The sequence below is a fragment of the Helianthus annuus genome, chromosome 1, assembly GCF_002127325.2.
Source record: "Helianthus annuus cultivar XRQ/B chromosome 1, HanXRQr2.0-SUNRISE, whole genome shotgun sequence".
Taxonomy (NCBI): domain Eukaryota; kingdom Viridiplantae; phylum Streptophyta; class Magnoliopsida; order Asterales; family Asteraceae; genus Helianthus; species Helianthus annuus.
This window is the reverse complement of record NC_035433.2, coordinates 139,611,966-139,631,661: the sequence shown is the minus strand read 5'-3', so window position 1 is coordinate 139,631,661 and position 19,696 is coordinate 139,611,966. Positions and strand designations below refer to the sequence as shown.

The 19,696-nt window shown below is 36.3% G+C and overlaps 1 protein-coding gene across 1 annotated transcript; it reads right to left on the bottom strand.

Moving 5' to 3' along the window:
* Positions 1–202: 202 nt before the first annotated feature.
* Positions 203–7,556, bottom strand: LOC110880640 (serine/threonine-protein kinase AFC1). The gene is made up of 12 exons (XM_022129124.2): positions 7,252–7,556; positions 6,301–6,472; positions 6,040–6,066; positions 5,429–5,582; positions 5,287–5,335; positions 5,066–5,180; positions 4,791–4,882; positions 3,984–4,140; positions 3,832–3,896; positions 3,106–3,203; positions 2,244–2,349; positions 203–573 (listed from the first exon to the last, which is right to left on the bottom strand). The coding sequence occupies exons 1-12, from the start codon at positions 7,360–7,362 to the stop codon at positions 415–417; spliced, it is 1,305 nt and encodes a 434-aa protein (XP_021984816.1). The 5' UTR covers positions 7,363–7,556; the 3' UTR covers positions 203–414.
* Between the last annotated feature and the right edge of the window lie 12,140 nt (positions 7,557–19,696).

Genomic DNA, 19,696 nt, shown 5'->3' with positions numbered 1-19,696 from the left:
TCTCGCGCTTTGCTTATTTTTATCTGTGTTTCAAACCCGCTGTGGTGCACAGGTGGTAACCCACTAGTTATTTTTTATCTGTGTTTCGAACCAGCTGCGGTGCACAGGTTGTAACCCACTAGTTATGATAACAAACACAAACCCGAAGAGCCCCTACATCTCTTTCATTTCAAGATAAAATACCAAAACAAACAAAATACGCTTACAAATCAAAATCATTCAAATTATGACAACAAACTTTATACGACCGGACTTCAAAACACAATTAGCAGAAACCAATATACATCCCCAACAATCAAACAAGCAAAAATATAACAAGCAGATAATCATGTGATGTAACAGTAAAACGATCATTAAAAGCTTAGATTGATGGAAAATATCACGAATTTTCTATTTAACTTTGGAATTTTCCAATTACAAAGGGTACCCGTATCGTCTAATATCACCTGTGAAGAACGGGTGCCGTAAAGCTTCCCTGGCTGTGAACCGTTCTGCTGGGTCGAAACGCAAGAGCCCCTGCAAGAGGTCAATCAAAGCCCCAGCAGAGTGGTCCACATGCTGCATTACCAAGTTCTGCATTCAGGAGATAAAAACTATGAACATGAAAATATGTATTCATTTTCATGAGATTTTGAGCTCATCAAAATGGCAACATTTCTGTTTTGGGTATATACCCCTACAAACTTGCAAAATATCATATATATATACACACACACACACACACCCATGTAAAATTATAAATAACATATATACCCTTACAAAGTAGTTGAAATATCATATAACCCAATTCATTAAAAACAATTTAATAAATGACAATTTTACCTTATTTTTCTAAAACTTTGAAATCTCATATATGACCTTTAACTTCAAATATTATATTTACTCATTTCTAGCTTTTTTTTTTATCAGCCAACGAATCCTCTAAATGGGCTACTGGCGAAATTCACCACATCGGGATACACTCGCCTTCCGAACCGGGGAAAACCTTCACCTAGGGCCGAAGCCCGTGAACACTCACCCGAAGGCACGACAGTGCGGTGAGGTAAAACCCGCTCACTTCAAGGATCGAACTAGCGATCGTCGCCTACTCGCCTAGTCTTCCATCATCACCAGGTGCCACAAAAACTAAATGCTTGGGGCAGGAATTGAACATGTGTCACTTGGAACAACAGGTCTCTCCCTTACCACTCCACCACTAGCTCATTGGCATTTCTAGCTTAATTTGTTTAGCTTAAATACAATATATGGAGTATACTATATTGTTTATGGGTAAAGTACAAAAATAAAAATGGGTAAAAACAAATTTTAGCAAAAAATGTGTTATATAAAATATGAAGTTAAAAGATGAGCATATATGAAAACTTGAAGTTAAAAAAATAAGGTAAAATGATAATTTATTAGTTTGTTTTTAATAAATTGGGTATATTTGATATTTTAACTACTTATTATAAGGGCATATATGATATTTTTAGTTTTAGTCGGGTATATATGAAACTTTTCAAGTTTGTAAGGGCAGATGGCCTTCAAAGGGGTTAAAGCCACTATTTTATATATTGATGCATGTAGACCCAACCCCTGTTTAAAGTTTTCCCATCTTGTGATTTTTATATTAATGTTTTATGACATCAAAAAACAACAAACTTTCAAGTTTTTATCTGTGCATCAGTGCATGAAATGAAGTAAATTTTGTACGATTTAAATTAGCAAACTTTTATTTTGTTACCATTAAAACCGTTGTCACGTCAAACGTGAGTCATGTCACCTTTCTTCACTGATTATGGCAGGTATGTTGTATCAAATTATATCGAAATAAATAATTTATTACTTTATGATAAAAACAAAAATAAATAAAGTAATAACCCGTTCATTGATGATGTAATAAGCACTTTGGTTTTGTCTTTTAGTTTATAATTTTTAGCTAAAATTACCTAGCTTCCCTCGAAATCTATGATGATGAGTACTAGAAAGAAATAGACAGGTATTAATCTCAAAATAGAAGGCTACAAAATATGTTTTAAAAACATAAGCGAAATCAGAAAGCAAATACTTTTTAAATTTTAAGTCATCTTATTATATATGGTTTCGAAATTATAAAATATTATTTCTCCAAGTAAATATTTAAGGTTTAAGCTAAAAGGTTCTTAACATTCTATTTGTATTCATTAATTAATATTTAATGCTACAACTAATCTTCAAGTGTAGAAACTTTTTTAACGAGCACACACACACACACATTTATTTACCTGCAGGCGTGGAAGTTTCCACACAGCCCTCATACTTTCTCTTGAGGCTGCACCTTCAGGCCAATCTAACCGTGCACCCCTTCTAAAATATTTCTCAGATCGACGGCTGACAAAAGAACGAGTTTAGGTCAGAGCCTTTTCAGTATTCATGAAATAAATACAGGCGGCAAGATTTAAGGGTTGGGTAACAGGAGTCAAAGAAGGTCATGCTTTCGTACCAGTCAAAGTAGCGTTGACACATTAACACCTTTTTGTCTATTTTTATAGGACTATAATATAATATAATAGAAATAATTGAATGTATACAATTTGGAGAGATTGTGTTCATTAAAAATGGACTTTTGGTGAGTTTCAAACTGATTGACCTCTTACCATTTTAGCTAATATAATTATGCAACCTGTTTAAAAGAGTAAAATGCCATTTTCTTTTTCGTCCCTGAGGTTTGGCCACTTTTGCGACTTTCGTCCAAAGGTTTGTTTATTGCATCTGGATCCAAAAGGTTTGAAATCTTGCCATTTTCAACTGATTCGTTAACTCCATCCATTTTTTAACATTAAATCAGGGGTATTTTCGTCATTTTAGCTATTTGTTTGGTTTATATATATATATCAAAATGGCAAGATTAAATGACGGAAATACCCGACTTGACGTTAAAAATGGATGGAGTTAACGAGTCGGGTAAAAATGGCAATATTTCAAACCTTTTGGATTCAAATGTGAAAAACAAACCTTTGGACGAAAGTCGCAAAAGTGGCCAAAACCTCAGGGACGAAAATGGCATTTTACTCTGTTTTAAATAAACCCATCTTTAAGTAAATGAGTCGAAATTGCTAATGTAAGAGTTACGTAATAATATCTTACTCAGCTCTCATGATCATATGTTGAGGAAGCGGTCCTAAAACTCTCTCCATCATGGCAAGATGTTCCAAGTTCTCATGAGTTTGGAATAAAGCTTCACCCTATTTGCAAAAGAAAATAAATAGATTAGAAAGGTTTGTCATTAATGACACGAACACTTCGATTTTTCAAATTATACTTCCTAAAGAGTAAAATGCTATTTTCGTCCCTGAGGTTTGGCCAGTTTTGCGACTTTCATCCAAAGGTGTGTTTTTCCGCATCCGGATCCAAAAGGTTTCAAATCTTGCCATTTTCATCTGGCTCGTTAACTCCATCCATTTTTTGTCTCCGTTAAGTCAGAGGTATCTTCCTCTTTTTTGCTAACTTGAAGGGCAACTCGGTCCTTTTCATTTTATGTAAGAAAAGAACCGAATTGCCCTTTAAGTTAGCAAAAAAAAGACAAGATACTTCTGGCTTAAAAGAGAAAAAAATGGATGGAGTTAACGAGCCGGATGAAAATGGCAAGATTTCAAACCTTTTTTTGGATCCAGATGCGGAAAAACAAACCTTTGAACGAAAGTCGCATAACTGGCCAAACCTCAGGGACGAAATTGGCATTTTACTCTTTCCTAAAAGAACATTTATTTCAAGGAAACCGTTTAAAAAAAACTCACGGAGTCCGCATATAAGCCCCCTGACATTATTTTTTACATGAATCTTTGAACTTCTTAAAGAAAACAAAACACTTACAGAGCAAAGTTCAACAAGAATACAACCGACACTCCACAAATCACATGGATAATTCCAACCAAGGCCTACATGTAACAAAATATGCAACTTAAATGACACAAAATGATATTTTACTTGTGAGACCACATGATAATAGAGTAGACCACACTTACCCAATATAACCTCTGGGGCTCGGTAATGTCGCGTTGATACAACATAGCTGTGATCTTGGTGTTCAAACGTAGTACTCCCAAAATCAATTAGCTTGATAGCACTTGTTTTTGGCAAGTTCTTAAAACAAGAACCTTCTTTTCCAGATCTTGAGAGAAACTTGATTACCATATGAGAAAAACAGCATTAACATCATAATTGCTAACATTTCTAACAACACTGTCATTGTCAACATATGAGAACTACTGAATTACACAAAATATGCTTGCATTCAATGTAGGCATCAAATTTTTAGATCGTTTTCTACACTAGATAGTTCAGATACACATTAGTTTGTTTCAACTGAACTAATTTATAATTTCATTTGAATCTTATATTTACTTAATTATTTAAAACTTACTAATCAGTAATAGCTATTATAAATGAATAATATAAAACATAAAAATCATAATCAATATCACGATAACTAGGTTGTTTTTGTTTTACAATATATTTCGTAAACTAATTACTAACTTCTAACTTTTTTACTGTTGTGTTGATATATAAATATATGTTACTTGCTACAACAACAAAAACAATTAGACCACTTTAGTGATTTTGATTGTAGACGAGCAGGTTTACACCAAATTTTACACCATTTAGGTGGTTTGGTGCATACAACGGGGGTAGGGGATAGTCACGGACTCACGGTATAAGTAATTAGGGGGTAAATACTAACATGTAATTAGTAGGTAAAACTCGCATCTTAGATAGTTACAAAATGATGAATAACAATGCATATTTCATATATTAGCATAGGCAAGTCCTACCTTATAATCTGGCACCTTGATATACTCCGATGAAACCAAAAGAATATTTTCTGGCTTTAAATCGGTATGTATAAGGCGTAAATCATGCATAACTGCAAGAAAAAAATAAAGGAGAAATTAGAAAACCAGAGGTAAAACTGACGATGACGTTAGTGATACAGGAAAAGATGAATAGAAAAACAGTACTAACAGTTCACATAAAGACACGTTTTGTCTGAATAATATATAAAAAGAAATAAAAGAAACAAAAAAATGGTACAAGTTTTTGCACACACATGCAACAGATTCCAAAAGTTGTCTGCCAAACTCGCGAACAAGATCAATGGGAAATGAACGGTAGTTGTTTTTACGGAGAAAATCATATAAACTTGGACCAAGCTTCTCAAAAACCTGTTAAGAAGTTCTTTTAACTCACAGATCCAGGTGTGACGATGACATGGCATCATTGTCATCGCTAAACTAATAAAATCTCAAACAAACACCGATAAATACTTACAATACAAATATGATTACGATAGTCAAACCAATTCCGTATTTGCACACAACTGCAAAAATATTAAAAAACGTTTACACCACAATCACTTTAATTTCTACAACTAACAACTTAGCAAAACAAAAATAAATAAATAAACACCTACCGTGAACCACCAACATCATGTCTGGCAAGCTTCTGTAAAACATCAATTTCAATCATGGCGGCTTCACGATACTTGTTTATCGATCGAACGATTTTAATTGCTACAGGCTCTTTCTTTTCATTGTCTAAACACTCCAAAACTTGCCCGAAAGTACCTACAATTGATTTCACCAACAAAATATCCATAAAAAAGTTAGTTATATTATAGAGTAAACTTCTATTTTGCTCCCTGTGGTTTGGTGGTTTTAACGCTTTTGCCCCAAACCTTTAAAAATGGACATTTTACTCCCTGATCTATGCAAGCTATCTCTATTATACTCCCCGCCTCAAACGCCGTTTATTTCAGCTGTTAAATGACTGTCAGTTACTAAACCACATGACTAAATTGCCCCTCACATGAGGGGCACATGACAGTCATTTAACAGCTGAAATGAACGGCGTTTGAGGCGGGGAGTATAATAGAGATAGCTTGCATAGATCAGGGAGTAAAATGACCATTTTTAAAGGTTTGGGGCAAAAGCGTTAAAACCACCAAACCACAGGGAGCAAAATAGAAGTTTACTCTATATTATATATCCAGACAGAAAATAACACAGAAAGAAGATAGCTAACCTTCACCCATTTTGCTCAATATCCTATCTGCAATTTAAAAACATAGCATCATTAACCATTATCTGTTAAATAAAAAGTTCATTATTCTTGAACATTGAACAAGCAAAAACAATAACTCTGAAAAGAGTCAAAGAGAATACGTGCATTCACTAAAAAAGTGGTTCTAGTCCCTATACAATTTTCATGATTGATCAAGCCCTTGAAGTTTTAGTCTTTGAATCAAATATATGAAAAATATTTCGGGATCTGCGGTGTTCTTACATCGAGGAGTTATATTTTCTCCTACTGCAAACATATAGTGCCCTTCTTTATCATCTGGTCTCCATGGAGGAGAACCATTATGAGGTATCCCTTTGTAGTATATTGACGAGTAAGAAAAAATAGGGACTGCGCCGTTTACGTATTCCTGCCTGCAATATAAAGCTGGATGTACCTGAGTGACAAACAAGCATACAAAATTTAATGTTAGCATCGGAACAATTAAATTTCTTAGAAAAACTCAGCACTACAACCCCATGCTGCTTTACAATGCTTGAAGACTCTTTATAAATCAATTGTTCTTCATCCAGTGTTATATGTTCCATGCAGATCCGATTACCAAGTTATATACAAGTCAAAGTGTTGAAACTCAACTTTAGATCCAAACTGGAATCTGATCATGCAAAAACAGATCCATTTCCTAAATCGAATCACAAGTCCATACAAATTTAACATCTCTTATATTAATCAATCATATATCACTATATCAGATGTTATCTATAATAAACTAATCAAACACATTCTGTAACATGTTGATCTGTTAATTACCTAATTTACAAAAAAAAAAAAAAAACTGCATAATTTTGGGAGAAATCAACCAGATCCGTACTCAACAAACATTCTACAAACAGAAATAAAAAATTCTAAAATTAACACAAGTAATTCGAATACAAACAACTCAAAGTTTCTAGAAAAATTCATCATATATCACTATATCAGATGCTAGATGTTAACTAATCAAACACTTCTCATAACATGTTGATCTGTTAATTACCTGATTTACAAAAACTGTATAATTTTGGGAGAAATCAGCCAGATCCGTACACAACAAACATTCTACAAACAGAGATATAAAATTCATAAAATCAACAACACAACTAACTCAAACACAAACAATTCAAAGTTTATAGCAAAATCAATCAATCAAATCACAACAAAATCATGAAATTAAACCTTCGGAGGAGGATGAACAGGATCAGGCACGTCCCAGGCCAATCGAGGCCGTTTTCTCGGTCGTTTATCCATGATTCTGTGAGGAAATTCGACGATCCTCTGCGTCTCCATCACGTAACGCAAAGTGAGAAGTTAAGATCTGGATGCATGTGTAGATTTAGCAGAAGTTATACGTAATTTATCGGTGAAAATCGTGGCGATTTGCATGAACCCTAGATCTGGTTTTGAGAGAAAGGTGAGAATGGTGATGAGGAAGAAAGTAACCATGGTTGAGTTAAGTTGTTAACTCCATGGTTAGGATCACTCTCTTTAGCTGCACTGCACGTGACGTTAGTGATATCGAGACTTTTACTTTTTTTTTTTTTTTTTCTTTTAGACCATCCGTAGTGGTTGCAAATTTGGGCGTTTTGGGGCTCAATCACGCCCATATCGCTCTCATTACACCCATTTTATTACAAACATAATGTCTCACATCTTCACTACATCCATTTTAAAAACGCTCAATAATGCCCAATTGCTGACTGGGTTGTCACATGGCGCAAAACGCCCAATGGTGAATATTGCCCACTACGCATGGTCTTAGTATGTAAGAAAAAAAGTTAAATGCCCGGATAGTCCCTGTTGTTTGCATTTTTTTCACATTTAGTTCCTAACTTTCTAAAATTACAGCTATAGTCTCTAACTTTTCAATTTTCGTTCCCGGATAGTCTTTGTGCCTAACATCAGTTAGTTTTCTCAGTTAAGAGGGTGTGAAATGACAAAAATACCCTTTCCTCACCACCGCCACCACCAATGATGCCACTGTAGCATCCATAACCAACATATCACCTCTTGCATCAACATCCTCCTCATTCACATCAACATCTTCATCAATAATCATCGTGATTATCGTTATCGCCTCATCTATCATCGTCTCCGCCTCTCTCTACCTCTTCATCCGCTTCTTCTCCCATCGCTGCAACCGCTCCGTCGTTCAATCTTTCCGTCTACAAAGTTGAATCGATACCGGTAAAGTTGAATCGCTTGATTCGCTTCCGATGTTTACGTTTTCGTCACTTACAGGTAACACCGTCGGTGGTTTATATGAGGTTGATAATAGTTGAGTTAGATTTGTTCCTAATTTGATGACAATCGAATTAGGAATCTATAGGGTTTTAAAGTGATCATAAGTTCAGAACACAAGTTTCAAATGCTAAGATACTACCTAGGAAAATTAGGTGATTGAGTGCTATCATGTATTTATTTTATATTTAATTGAATTACAGTGAGGATTCCTAATTATCTGATTGTGTGATTTCTAGATTGTTGTTATGATATTATGTTGAATTACGGATCCAGTACCTAGATGGGGGGGAATGGATAATTGTCAACAGAATGATTGATTTTCTTATAGATATTGAAATTTGGGTCGGTGTTATGGTGTTTATGTTGGTACTGAATTGATTTGTGTTCTGGACACGCAGGTTTACCTACAAGATTTAAGCAATTGTGGGAAGCCATGTCGTTTCTTATGGCTGTGGTGGTTACGGTTTGCATTGCGATATACCTGGTCTGTCTTTTGCTTCAGTATTACAATGAAGAGTGGGGGGTGGGGTGGGTTGAAGGTGACTGTGGAGGTGGTGGTGGTGGTGGGTTTAAGGTGACGGTGGAGGTGGTGGATTGAAGGTCGTGGTGGTGGGTTAAAGGTGGTGGTGGTGGGTTTTAAAGAGGGGTGAGGAAGAAAATGAGGGTATTTTTGTCATTTCACACCCTCTTAATTGAGAAAACTAACTGATGTCAGGCACAGGGACTATCCGGGAACAAAAATTGAAAAGTTGGGGACTATAGCTGTAATTTTAGAAAGTTAGGGACTAAAGGTGAAAAAAAGGCAAACCACATGGACTATCCGGGCATTTAACTCTAAGAAAAAAAGTCATATTCTTGACCGTCTCCTTTCTCTCAGAAGTAACTTTACCTTTCTTCTTAACATGTTGTCATACAGTGACTTTAATAACCATAGTAATATAACAATCTTTAACACGGTAAACTTACATCTTGTGTTTTATTCAATCGTGAAGACATGCATCTCTTCGACGTGCATTCGGCATTCGTTTGTAACTTCTTCTAAATAATACATTATTGGATAAATGTAACATCAGTAAACAGCATTACTAATAGTTGTAAAAACATTAAATTCTTATATGTGTTAAATTAAAAATAAATAATTGTAATAATTTAGTAAGTACCCGAGTAACAGTTCTTCTTTCACCTACAGACACAACTTCTTCATCCTCATAGATGTCCTGGTCAACATTAATAAAATAATTAATATAATGCTAAAATAATTAAAACTTTTACTGTTAATGCTAAATACATACGCACCTTGAATGCATTCTTAACATAATCAGCCTTTGATATCTCAAGTACACTATCATCATCAGATTCAGCTTTCTTCGAAAAGCAAATCTCAGTCTCATCTCTATAAACTACTACCTCAAAAACAACATCATCAATTCTGCTAAACACAAGCAAATCATCCTCAAGTATCCCAACATCCTTGCACATTTCAGGCCATCCTCTAGAAAATACAAAGATTGTATCAACCTTAGACACCTCAACATTCCAATAGGAACCCTTATAACAGATTTGAAATTTGCCACTTGGTGGGCTGTTTACATAAAACTGTTTAATGAAGCAGTCTTCAATTATCTGCATAAAATTAAAAATAATGAATACTATATGTGAAGTATGTAACTTATGAGAATAAGCGCTGACACGTTTAAGATGCAAAAGGATTGAAGTTAAGATCAATAGTCATACCGTAAAACCAAATCTTGCATAACGATTAAACGTGAAATAAGATTCACCACACATCCCATCAGCAAAACATGAAAGTTCAAACCCTAAATCACCTAACGCTTTAAAAACCAACAAAGTATCCCTCGACAGATTGAGATCTTTAACAACATTGTCCCAACCGTCAGTTATTATTGGTGTTGAATTTTTTGTTCTGACCTTCATAACCCATTTTTTACCAGACTCATGATAGATTCGCAACTTATTTTTTTGCCAACAATCTCCCCACTTTTTATTAGCAAAGGCTATAGGTACATCCTGTATATAATTTTTAAGTAGTGTAAGAAAATATAACCCATAACAACTGTTAAATATATATCTCAATAAAAATAAATTATGTATATAAAAACATTTCATACCAGTTTCAAAGATTCTGGGTTATAAAGAAACTTGACAAATGTAGTATACATGACAAAACCTGAATCAGTAAAGATGTTAAAACATTGAAATTAAAAAGTTGGCTTCGAAGATGAACATTAACTTTTTGTATTAACAGAGTATCTACTGAAATTAATCATAGAAACAGAGTATGAGTTAAAAATTTTCTGCAAATAATAATTATTTTAATATGTTATCAACAAATGATTCAAACACCTAACTAAACCCTTCTTAAATGTATAGCAATAAACTTAAAATCGTATTTGTAGCAAGATAGGATTTGAATTATTTTTTTTTTTTTGAATTAAAATCGGTTAAACAATATAAAGTATTACAATATGAATTTACATACCAGTTGTTGAAGAAAAAACAACAAAACCTCCAGTGATTCAAGTGTAGAAGACGAAAAATAAAAAAGTTGAAACCCTATAAAATGACTGGGAAGAAGAGATTTTTGAAAGAAGTCAGATGATAGATGTTTGATATGTAATGATGCTAAAGAAATAATGACGGTTGTGTTTTCGTTTTCCCATATTTTCAACAAATGAAAAATATTTACACATAGACCCCTTATTGAATTTGTTGTTTACATTTACAAACTTAATAAAAGATATCTAAAAAAATGTGTTTGGAAACCTCTATTGGTCGTTGGAAACAGTGTAAGTCAAACAGTTGTTACATAAATAGAAGTTATGACAACAAATGATAACTTTAAGCAGTTGGTTTATTTTTAGCTAACATCTGTCCACGTCAGAAGCTCTGTTATCATAATGCATGACAGTTAGCAATCAGCACTATAGTAAATGAACAGTCATTAGGAAAAACAGAAATTATGATAACAGACGGTACCATTTAGCAGTGGATGTGTTTTTAGGCAAGCTAAAGTTTCAAAAACAGTTGTTTTCAATCAGTGTAATTCAACAGTGGTAAGTCTAACATCTGCTATTAGCCCAACCACTGTTAGGAATGACTGAAATAATTAAAATGAAGATGCGACAACAAAGATTAATACTATTTAAATTTATGTCATTTAGTCAACAGTGGTAAATCAAACAGTTGTTAGCATACACAGTTGTTTCATCATCAGCAGATTCTTAAAAAAACTACTATCAATGATCAAATTCTGAACATTTGTTTTATCTTTGCATTCATCTGTTCACCATCAAAGATTAATACTATTTAAATTTATGTCATTTAGTCAATAGTGGTAAATCAAACAGTCGTTAGCATACACAGTTGTTTCATCATCAGCAGATTCTTCAAAAAACTACTATCAATGATCAAATTCTGAACATTTGTTTTATCTTTGCACTCATCTGTTCACTATCAAAGATTAATACTATTTAAATTTATGTCATTTAGTCAACAGTGGTAAATCAAACAGTCGTTAGCATACACAGTTGTTTCATCATCAGCAGATTCTTCAAAAAACTACTATCAATTATCAAATTCTGAACATTTGTTTTATCTTTTCACTCATCTGTTCACCATCAAACCAACCCCTGATGATATTAAACCTCTGTTGACTTAGAGAGCAGATGTTCAGAGAGAATTCAACATCAACATAATATGTTAACCGTCAAACCAACCGTTGATACTATTAGACCTCTGTTGACTTACCAAACAGATGTTCAGACAAAATACGACATCAACATTATCTCTTCGCCATCAAACCAACCCTTCATATTATTAAACTTCTGTTGACTTACCAATAATTAAACTAATTCAAACTAGAAAACTAAGTAAATAAAACTAAAAGGCAACATAGACTCATAAGTTTACAATTTATTCATTTAAAAGTCCAAAAATTACATGACATACTGAACAACATTAAAATTCAAATCTAACAATAACAGCAAGAATGAAGAAACTTTAGCTTCAACTCCATCGATTGTTGAACCTCTCGATGTATGTCCTTTAGCATCGCCATGAACTTCACGTCTCTATCACCGCACTCTATATTACTAACAACACAAAGCTCACGAACGGAAGTTGAAGGCATGCGCATAAGATCTCTGGAAACCTTCTCTCTTGTAACACCTCTCACTAAAAATAATAATTAGGATGATAATTAATCAAAAAAGGAAACCCTAATTGAGACACCCAAGTGATTCTGCATAAACCCTAAAATTTCCAGAACAATTGGAATCAGGATCAGGGCCCCAAAAACTCAGGGGGTGATAAACCCTAGTGACGATTATCTAAATAAATTCGTTGTCTAAATTGAGTTTCATAAAACAGTTGACTCAGCATAGCTAGTCCCAAACCTGGCTAGCCTATAAATAGACTGCTTCCCTTACGGACCGTAAGGGAAGTGGCTTATGGTCCGTAAGCGTGTCCAAAAATCAGTATAAATAGCAGACATTGGGACTTGCATTCTGTTGTTAGTTCGACAAAGAAATTCGTTGTGTATAGTACGTTATAAGCAGAAACAGTCCATAACACACACAATCACGAAGTGCTGCCACAATCAGGGTAATAACTCGATCGCTATTACGATTCAACGTCCGATCGATTATAACTATCCAACGATTGTCCGAGTGCTACTCAAATTGAGCTTGTACTTTGATTATTCTTCGTGATTTCGACTTGAATATTTGAGTGCTGTTTGAATTCGGACTATGCTCTGTTATTCGTCGTGAATCCGTTGAATTATTAAGTATTGCACTTGTAAATCATTGTGAGGGTTTAATCTCGTGAATTGTCGTAACTGCTGTATTAGTTACTAACCCGTTTGTGTGTGCATTATTGTTAAATTAGGTTAATCAAGGCAAATCAGTAGGCTTATACTTTGCTCGTTAAATCTGCAATGTGAGTCATTCTCTTTTTATCAACTGTTTTACAAAACTCCAAGTTATTTTCAAAGTTATAATTACAGGGATTAAGTCTATGTAATCACCAAAGTACAGCCGGTATGTGGGGTTTTGTATACATTACTTGTTTCTCGTCACAATTGGACAAACGGGTGGCCAAGGGGTGATCTGACCACAGTCACAGACACCATTGGACAAATGGGCTAGCCAATGGATGGTCGAGTGACAAATACTGTGGGTAGTTGGATTGATATCAGAAACATTGTAATCGCTCTTAATACTGTGAATTATAACAAACGTAATGTTTTCAGTAAAATGAATGATTCACTCAGTATTTCCCCGCTGACAAAACCTTTTCCAAACATGTTTCAGGTGATCTGTTGTGATCTAAGGAAAGTGCCGTGCAGCACTACAAGCTCAGAGAAGTGGCTCAATGTAAATAAATAAAGAAACATGTTTTGAGAAATAAAGATTTCCTTGTGAAATCATCTTATTGTAAATTATGGGATTTTATCCCTAAAACTTTATATAATATATTAAATGAGCATTTTTAGTATTAAAAGATCCTGTGTTAAAAGACTTCCGCTGTCGCCTAAATTAAATACCACGGGATTCCTATCCCGCGGCTCTGGAACCAGGTCAAACCGGGACCGAGGGCCGTGACAGGAAAAAGGTGGTATCAGAGCCACTGATCGAGCCACTGATTTAAGCCTATAAATTAAGTGTTTAACAAAATACTTGATTTTACTAGTTGCTATTTTGTGATTATATGTGCTTATTAACTGGTTATTTATTAGATACAGTATGGGTAAACAAAAGATTTCTGCTATCTACCACAAATTAGATACTGCACCTCAGGAAAAAGGAACCTCTTCCTCCAAACCCCCAGCAGATCTAAAAGAATGAATTTTTATTCGTAAAGCAAATTATGAAAATCCTCTTACCCCAGAGAAAAGAAATTCAATTCTTAGGAAGGGTCAGGAGAAAATAAAGAAACCCCAAGCCAAGAAAGTGAGGTTTAATCCAGAAATTCAGGAATTAGCCAGTAATCCACCTTGAGAAGACCAATTAGATGAAAAATGGGCAAATCTGTATATGCTAGCTACCGTAGCAGAAAACGCAAATCTTTAAATTACCAATAAACCTGAATTAGTAGAAAATTGCTACTCCGTAAATAAATAAATCAATCCTAGTGTGTTCTCTTTCCTGTTGTCTTTGTACAAATTAGTATGCAATAAAACTTCAATGTTTATTTGTTAAATTTTGTTCCAAAGTTTTAACTTAACATTTTTGTGCGTTTTGCATATATGCTATCCAGCATGAATGAGATATCGGAAGCATTTCAGAATCTCAACCTCTACCCAGTACCAATTGAAGTCTCCCACGACTTTACTGGTTACATTGCTGACATAGAGGAACCCCTGGAATTCCAAGCTCCACCGCTGGAAAAAGCCAAACCTAAAAAGAGAAGAAGATATGTAGGATGGAGAAAGGTGCGCAGGAGGAAGCCAGCCACTAGGAGACTTCCTGAAATAGAAAATCCTGTGAGCAAAGGAAAAGAAATAGAAACTGGAGAGAATTCCAAACAAGCAGAAATAGAAATAAGGGAAGATATTAAGCAAAAGGGAATAGAGATCGGAGAGAGCTCTAAACAACCTGAGGAGATCACATTCCAAGACGAAATAGACCGTCTACTGGCGAATTGTGATGTCATAGAACCTATTAACAATAATCTCTACTCTTACCCTGCCACAGCCCAATTCCCAATAAACTTAGAACCAACTATTCCAGACCCACTAATCCACACACGACCTTTAGGCCAAATGGAAGAGTGGTGGACAAATGACTGGCAATTCCAAAATATGATCAATAGTCCCTATACTTTACTTTCTCAATTTGATCCAGAACCTATCCCCAACCCGCCAATGAGCTATGAAAACCTGGCCGAACTTCATCAGTTTGGTGAAGAACTGATAGGTACAGGGAATAGGATCCGGAAAATAGGGGAACAAATCTCTTGGAAGTATGACGAGAGGGAGCGTCACTACTAAACTGCCAGTTGATCAAAGAATAGTGGGGTTGGAAAGTCTGTTTGTATAATAATAGTAATAGTGAAATCTAACTCTGTAAAATGGGAAATAAAACATTGTAAGAAAGATAGTGTGTATTGACGCCTATATAATCTATCAAACAAAGTAGAAGTCGAGAAAATCGACAATTTTGGTTATAGATATGTGTTGTAAGGTTTTATGTGTTTATGTGTAATTGCTTTGTTATATTTAACTAGCAATTATTTGACACTAATAAATTACACTTATACCAATTATCAGATGGAAAACGCTAGTAATGAACCAGTTAATGAAGAGAATCAATCTGAGCAAAATCAGGAAAACCAATACATGACTAGACAAGATATTGAAAATATCATCACTCAAGGGATAGCTAATGCTATTCCTGCAATCATGGTTGCTGCTCAGAAACCTGTTGAACCGCAACAAATCATTCCTAGTAAACGTACCCAGGAAGATAATTTTAGTCATAGTGTAAATGGAGGCGGCAATCATGACAATAATAATCCACGACATGCTCCACCTCCTAAGAAAATGAAAGCTGCAACACCTGGTTGCACTTTCAAGGAATTTCTTGCTTGCAAACCTGCTGAATTTGCATGTAACGAAGGAGCAACTGCAGTACTGCGTTGGTTAGAGAAAACCGAAGCAGTAATTGCAATAAGTAAATGTGCCGAAGACGATCAAGTTATGTATGCGTCGAATTTGTTCAAAGAAGGGGCGTTAGAGTGGTGGAACACTGTATTGCAAGCAAAAGGAAGAAGGGTGGCCTATGCAATGAACTGGGAAGAATTTAAGAGTCTTGTAGAAAGAAAATTCTGTCCCGAATACGAAAAGGAACAAATGGCCAACAAATTCCTAAATCATCGTATGATAGGCGTAGATTGTCGGAAATATACTTCGACATTCTTCGAATATGCGAGAGTAGTACCTACCCTGGCTTCGCCAGAACCAGTACTCATTTCCCGTTATATTTGGGGACTAATCGAAGAAATCCGTAACATCGTTAAGGCTGCGAGACCACGCACTATTAACGATGCTGTGGAGTTAGCTAATACATTAACCGATGAACTGGTACGCACAAGAGAAGAAGATCGAAAGAAGGAATTGGCTCAGAAGATTACCCAAGGATTTCGTGTGGGTAATACTAAGAAAAGAGGAACAAGGCAATCCTCATCACCTCCTTTCTGCAGAAATTGCAAGAAGAAACACTATGGACAATGCAATATAATCTGCAACTTTTGCAAGGCAAGAGGACATCGTGAAGAAGACTGCAGAAGGAAAACAAGAATCTGTTATAACTGTAGAGAAATGGGACATTTCCAATCTGAATGTCCTAAGTTAGCTAAACCAGCAGACAATAAAGCCAAACAAGCCGATGGAGCTACTAAGAAGAATGCACGAGCATTCCAGTTGACCACTCAAGAAGCTGAACTCATCCCAGATGTGATAGCCGGTACGTTCCTAGTTCACGACGTGTTTGCAAAAGTATTATTTGACTCTGGTGCAAACCAAAGTTTTATTAATACTTCATTCTGCCAAGCTCTTAATTTACCATTAACTACCCTTAGGCAGATTTTTACGGTTGAAACCGCAGAAGGGAATTCTGTTAACATAGATAAAGTTTTGCAAGAAGGAAAAATAGAACTATTAGGCCATAAGTTTTCTGCAAACCTGTTACCTATGAACTTAGCCGGATTCGATGTGGTATTAGGAATGGATTGGTTAATAGCCAACCATGCTCGAATCCTCTGTGATAAGAATTCCGTAGAAATTCGTACCCCCACAGGAGATGTGATTTTAATTACAGGAGATAGACCTCGAAAACCATTGAAATTCATCTCAGTGATGAAAATGACTAGTTATTCGAGAAAACAAGAAATGGTGTATATGATTTCTGTAATCATTAACACTAAAAATAAGGAACTGCAGGACATCCTGTAGTCTCAGAATACCCAGATATTTTTCCAGAAGAATTACCCGGGTTACCACCCGATAGAGAGGTAGAGTTTAGAATTCATTTAATTCCGGGTACTACACCAATAGCCAAGGCACCTTATCGATTAGCACCCACCGAAATGCTAGAATTGAAAAAGCAATTAGACGAATTACTAAGCAAAGGATTGATACAACCTAGTTCATCCCCTTGGGGAGCACCAGTGTTGTTTGTAAAAAAGAAGGATGGATCGATGAGAATATGTATCGATTATAGAGAATTAAATAAGGTTACAATTAAGAATCGATACCCATTACCTAGGATTGATGATCTTTTTTATCAACTTCAAGGAGCTAGATATTTTTCCAAAATAGACTTAAGATCTGGATATCACCAATTGAAGGTACAAGAGGAGGACATACCTAAAACTGCTTTTAGAACTAGGTATGGTCATTATGAGTTTACAGTCATGCCCTTTGGATTAACGAATGCACCCGCAGCATTCATGGACATGATGAATAGGATCTGTAAACCATACTTGGATAAATTTGTGATCGTTTTCATCGACGATATACTTATTTACTCCAATAGCCAAAAGGAACATTGTGAGCACCTACATGTACTCTTAACTTTGTTAAGAAAAGAAAAGCTCTATGCCAAATTCTCGAAGTGTGAATTTTGGCTGCAAGAAGTGCAATTCTTAGGTCATGTGGTAAATCACGAAGGAATTCAGGTAGATCCTGCTAAAATAGAAGCAATCACTAAATGGAAGGTTCCACAAACAGCTATGGAAATTAGAAGTTTTCTAGGCTTAGCTGGATACTACAGAAGATTTATTAAGGATTTTTCTAAAATAGTTGTACCCTTAACTAAGTTGACCTGTAAAGCCATTAGGTTTGAATGGGGACCTAGACAAGAAGAAGCTTTTAAGATTTTAAAACACCTGAAGAGGTATGGTCCCAATTCCCTGCCTACATGGCAGGGACCACACCACCTCCATACACACAAGGCATCCACATCATCTGGATCTTCTAGAAGCTTCCAGAAGACACCCGGATAAGGCCCGGCTGGCATCAAAGATGCCTCGCCCAACATCAAGGACAATACGTGGCACCATACACAGGAAGCCACATGGGCCTGCGACAATCCAGGGAGCAAGGCCGACATGACCAGTACGAGGTACCCAGCACCGTCGAATGCAGGGACGCCACGTGTACCACTATGCCGTCCCTGACAGAGCAGACCAAGAGGATATTCCCCTTGGTCGGACAGCTGGCGCGCACCCACAGCTGGCACAGCTGCTTCCTCCTTCTTCACCCTCCGGCTATAAATAGAACCCTTCATCATTCAGGTTAAGGATCTTGGCTCTCTTTACTCACTCTATACACACACTGTTTTATTCATCTCAGAGCAGTACTTATTCTCACGCCGGAGCCTGGTTAAGAGGGAAAACCCCCTTTCTCCCTCTTAACGAGACTAACGGTGTTTACTGTTTTGCAGATCTCGGGCCTTTGATACGAGCAAGAGAAGAGGTTGAACCCCATAAGCGAAACGACCCTCTTGGTTATCCTTTTGTGTTAACCATTGTTTCAACATTGGCGCCATCCGCTTTTTTGCAAGACCACTCTCACCTCTTTTTCTCTTTTAGAAAACACTCGTGAAAATGGCAGACCAGAATCATTCACACCCAGCTGACGGAGAAATCTCTTCTTTTGAACTCGTTTCGGACACGGCACACGTCCAACGCGGTCAAAGGAACGAGACCATCCAAGAAAGCCAGCTGAACAACGAGTTTCCGTCCATTTTTGGAAGTGCGTCCAGGGCTGCTAGCCAGACCACAACTGGACCCATTTTCCAAACACCAACAAGAATCATCACTCAAACCACAAACGGGGCTGCTCTCCAACCTCCAACGGGGATGTTACATCAAACCCCACCGCCGATGCAGACTGTAAGCCATGGGCCAGGCCCTTCGGTGCCATCAGAACAAGCACAACTCAACTATTCTGCACTTTTAGGGCTACCCGAAGGAAAAACTCTGGCTTCCTGGTACGCTGAACAGATGGCGTCTATAAACCTCGTTTATACGCAGCTCAGCGCACAACAAGCCTTGCTCCAAGCACAGGCTAACCAATCAGCATTCGTAACTCCACAACCAAGGTCTCTGAGTACACACACGGCTCAGCAGACAAACGCGTGGAACTTACGACCAGAAAGAGAACCAGTGCAACAGGTCAGAAGACCCAGCATACAAGACACGCGCGATACCTATGCTGAAACAGAGAGCAACTTCGTCCAAACTTCCAATCAACAACGAAGGCCGATCCAAACCCGTTTGGGCGCACGAAACATGAATACAGAATGGGAAGAGGAGGAAGACGACCCAACATACAAGGCAGAGTCCACAGTGTTTA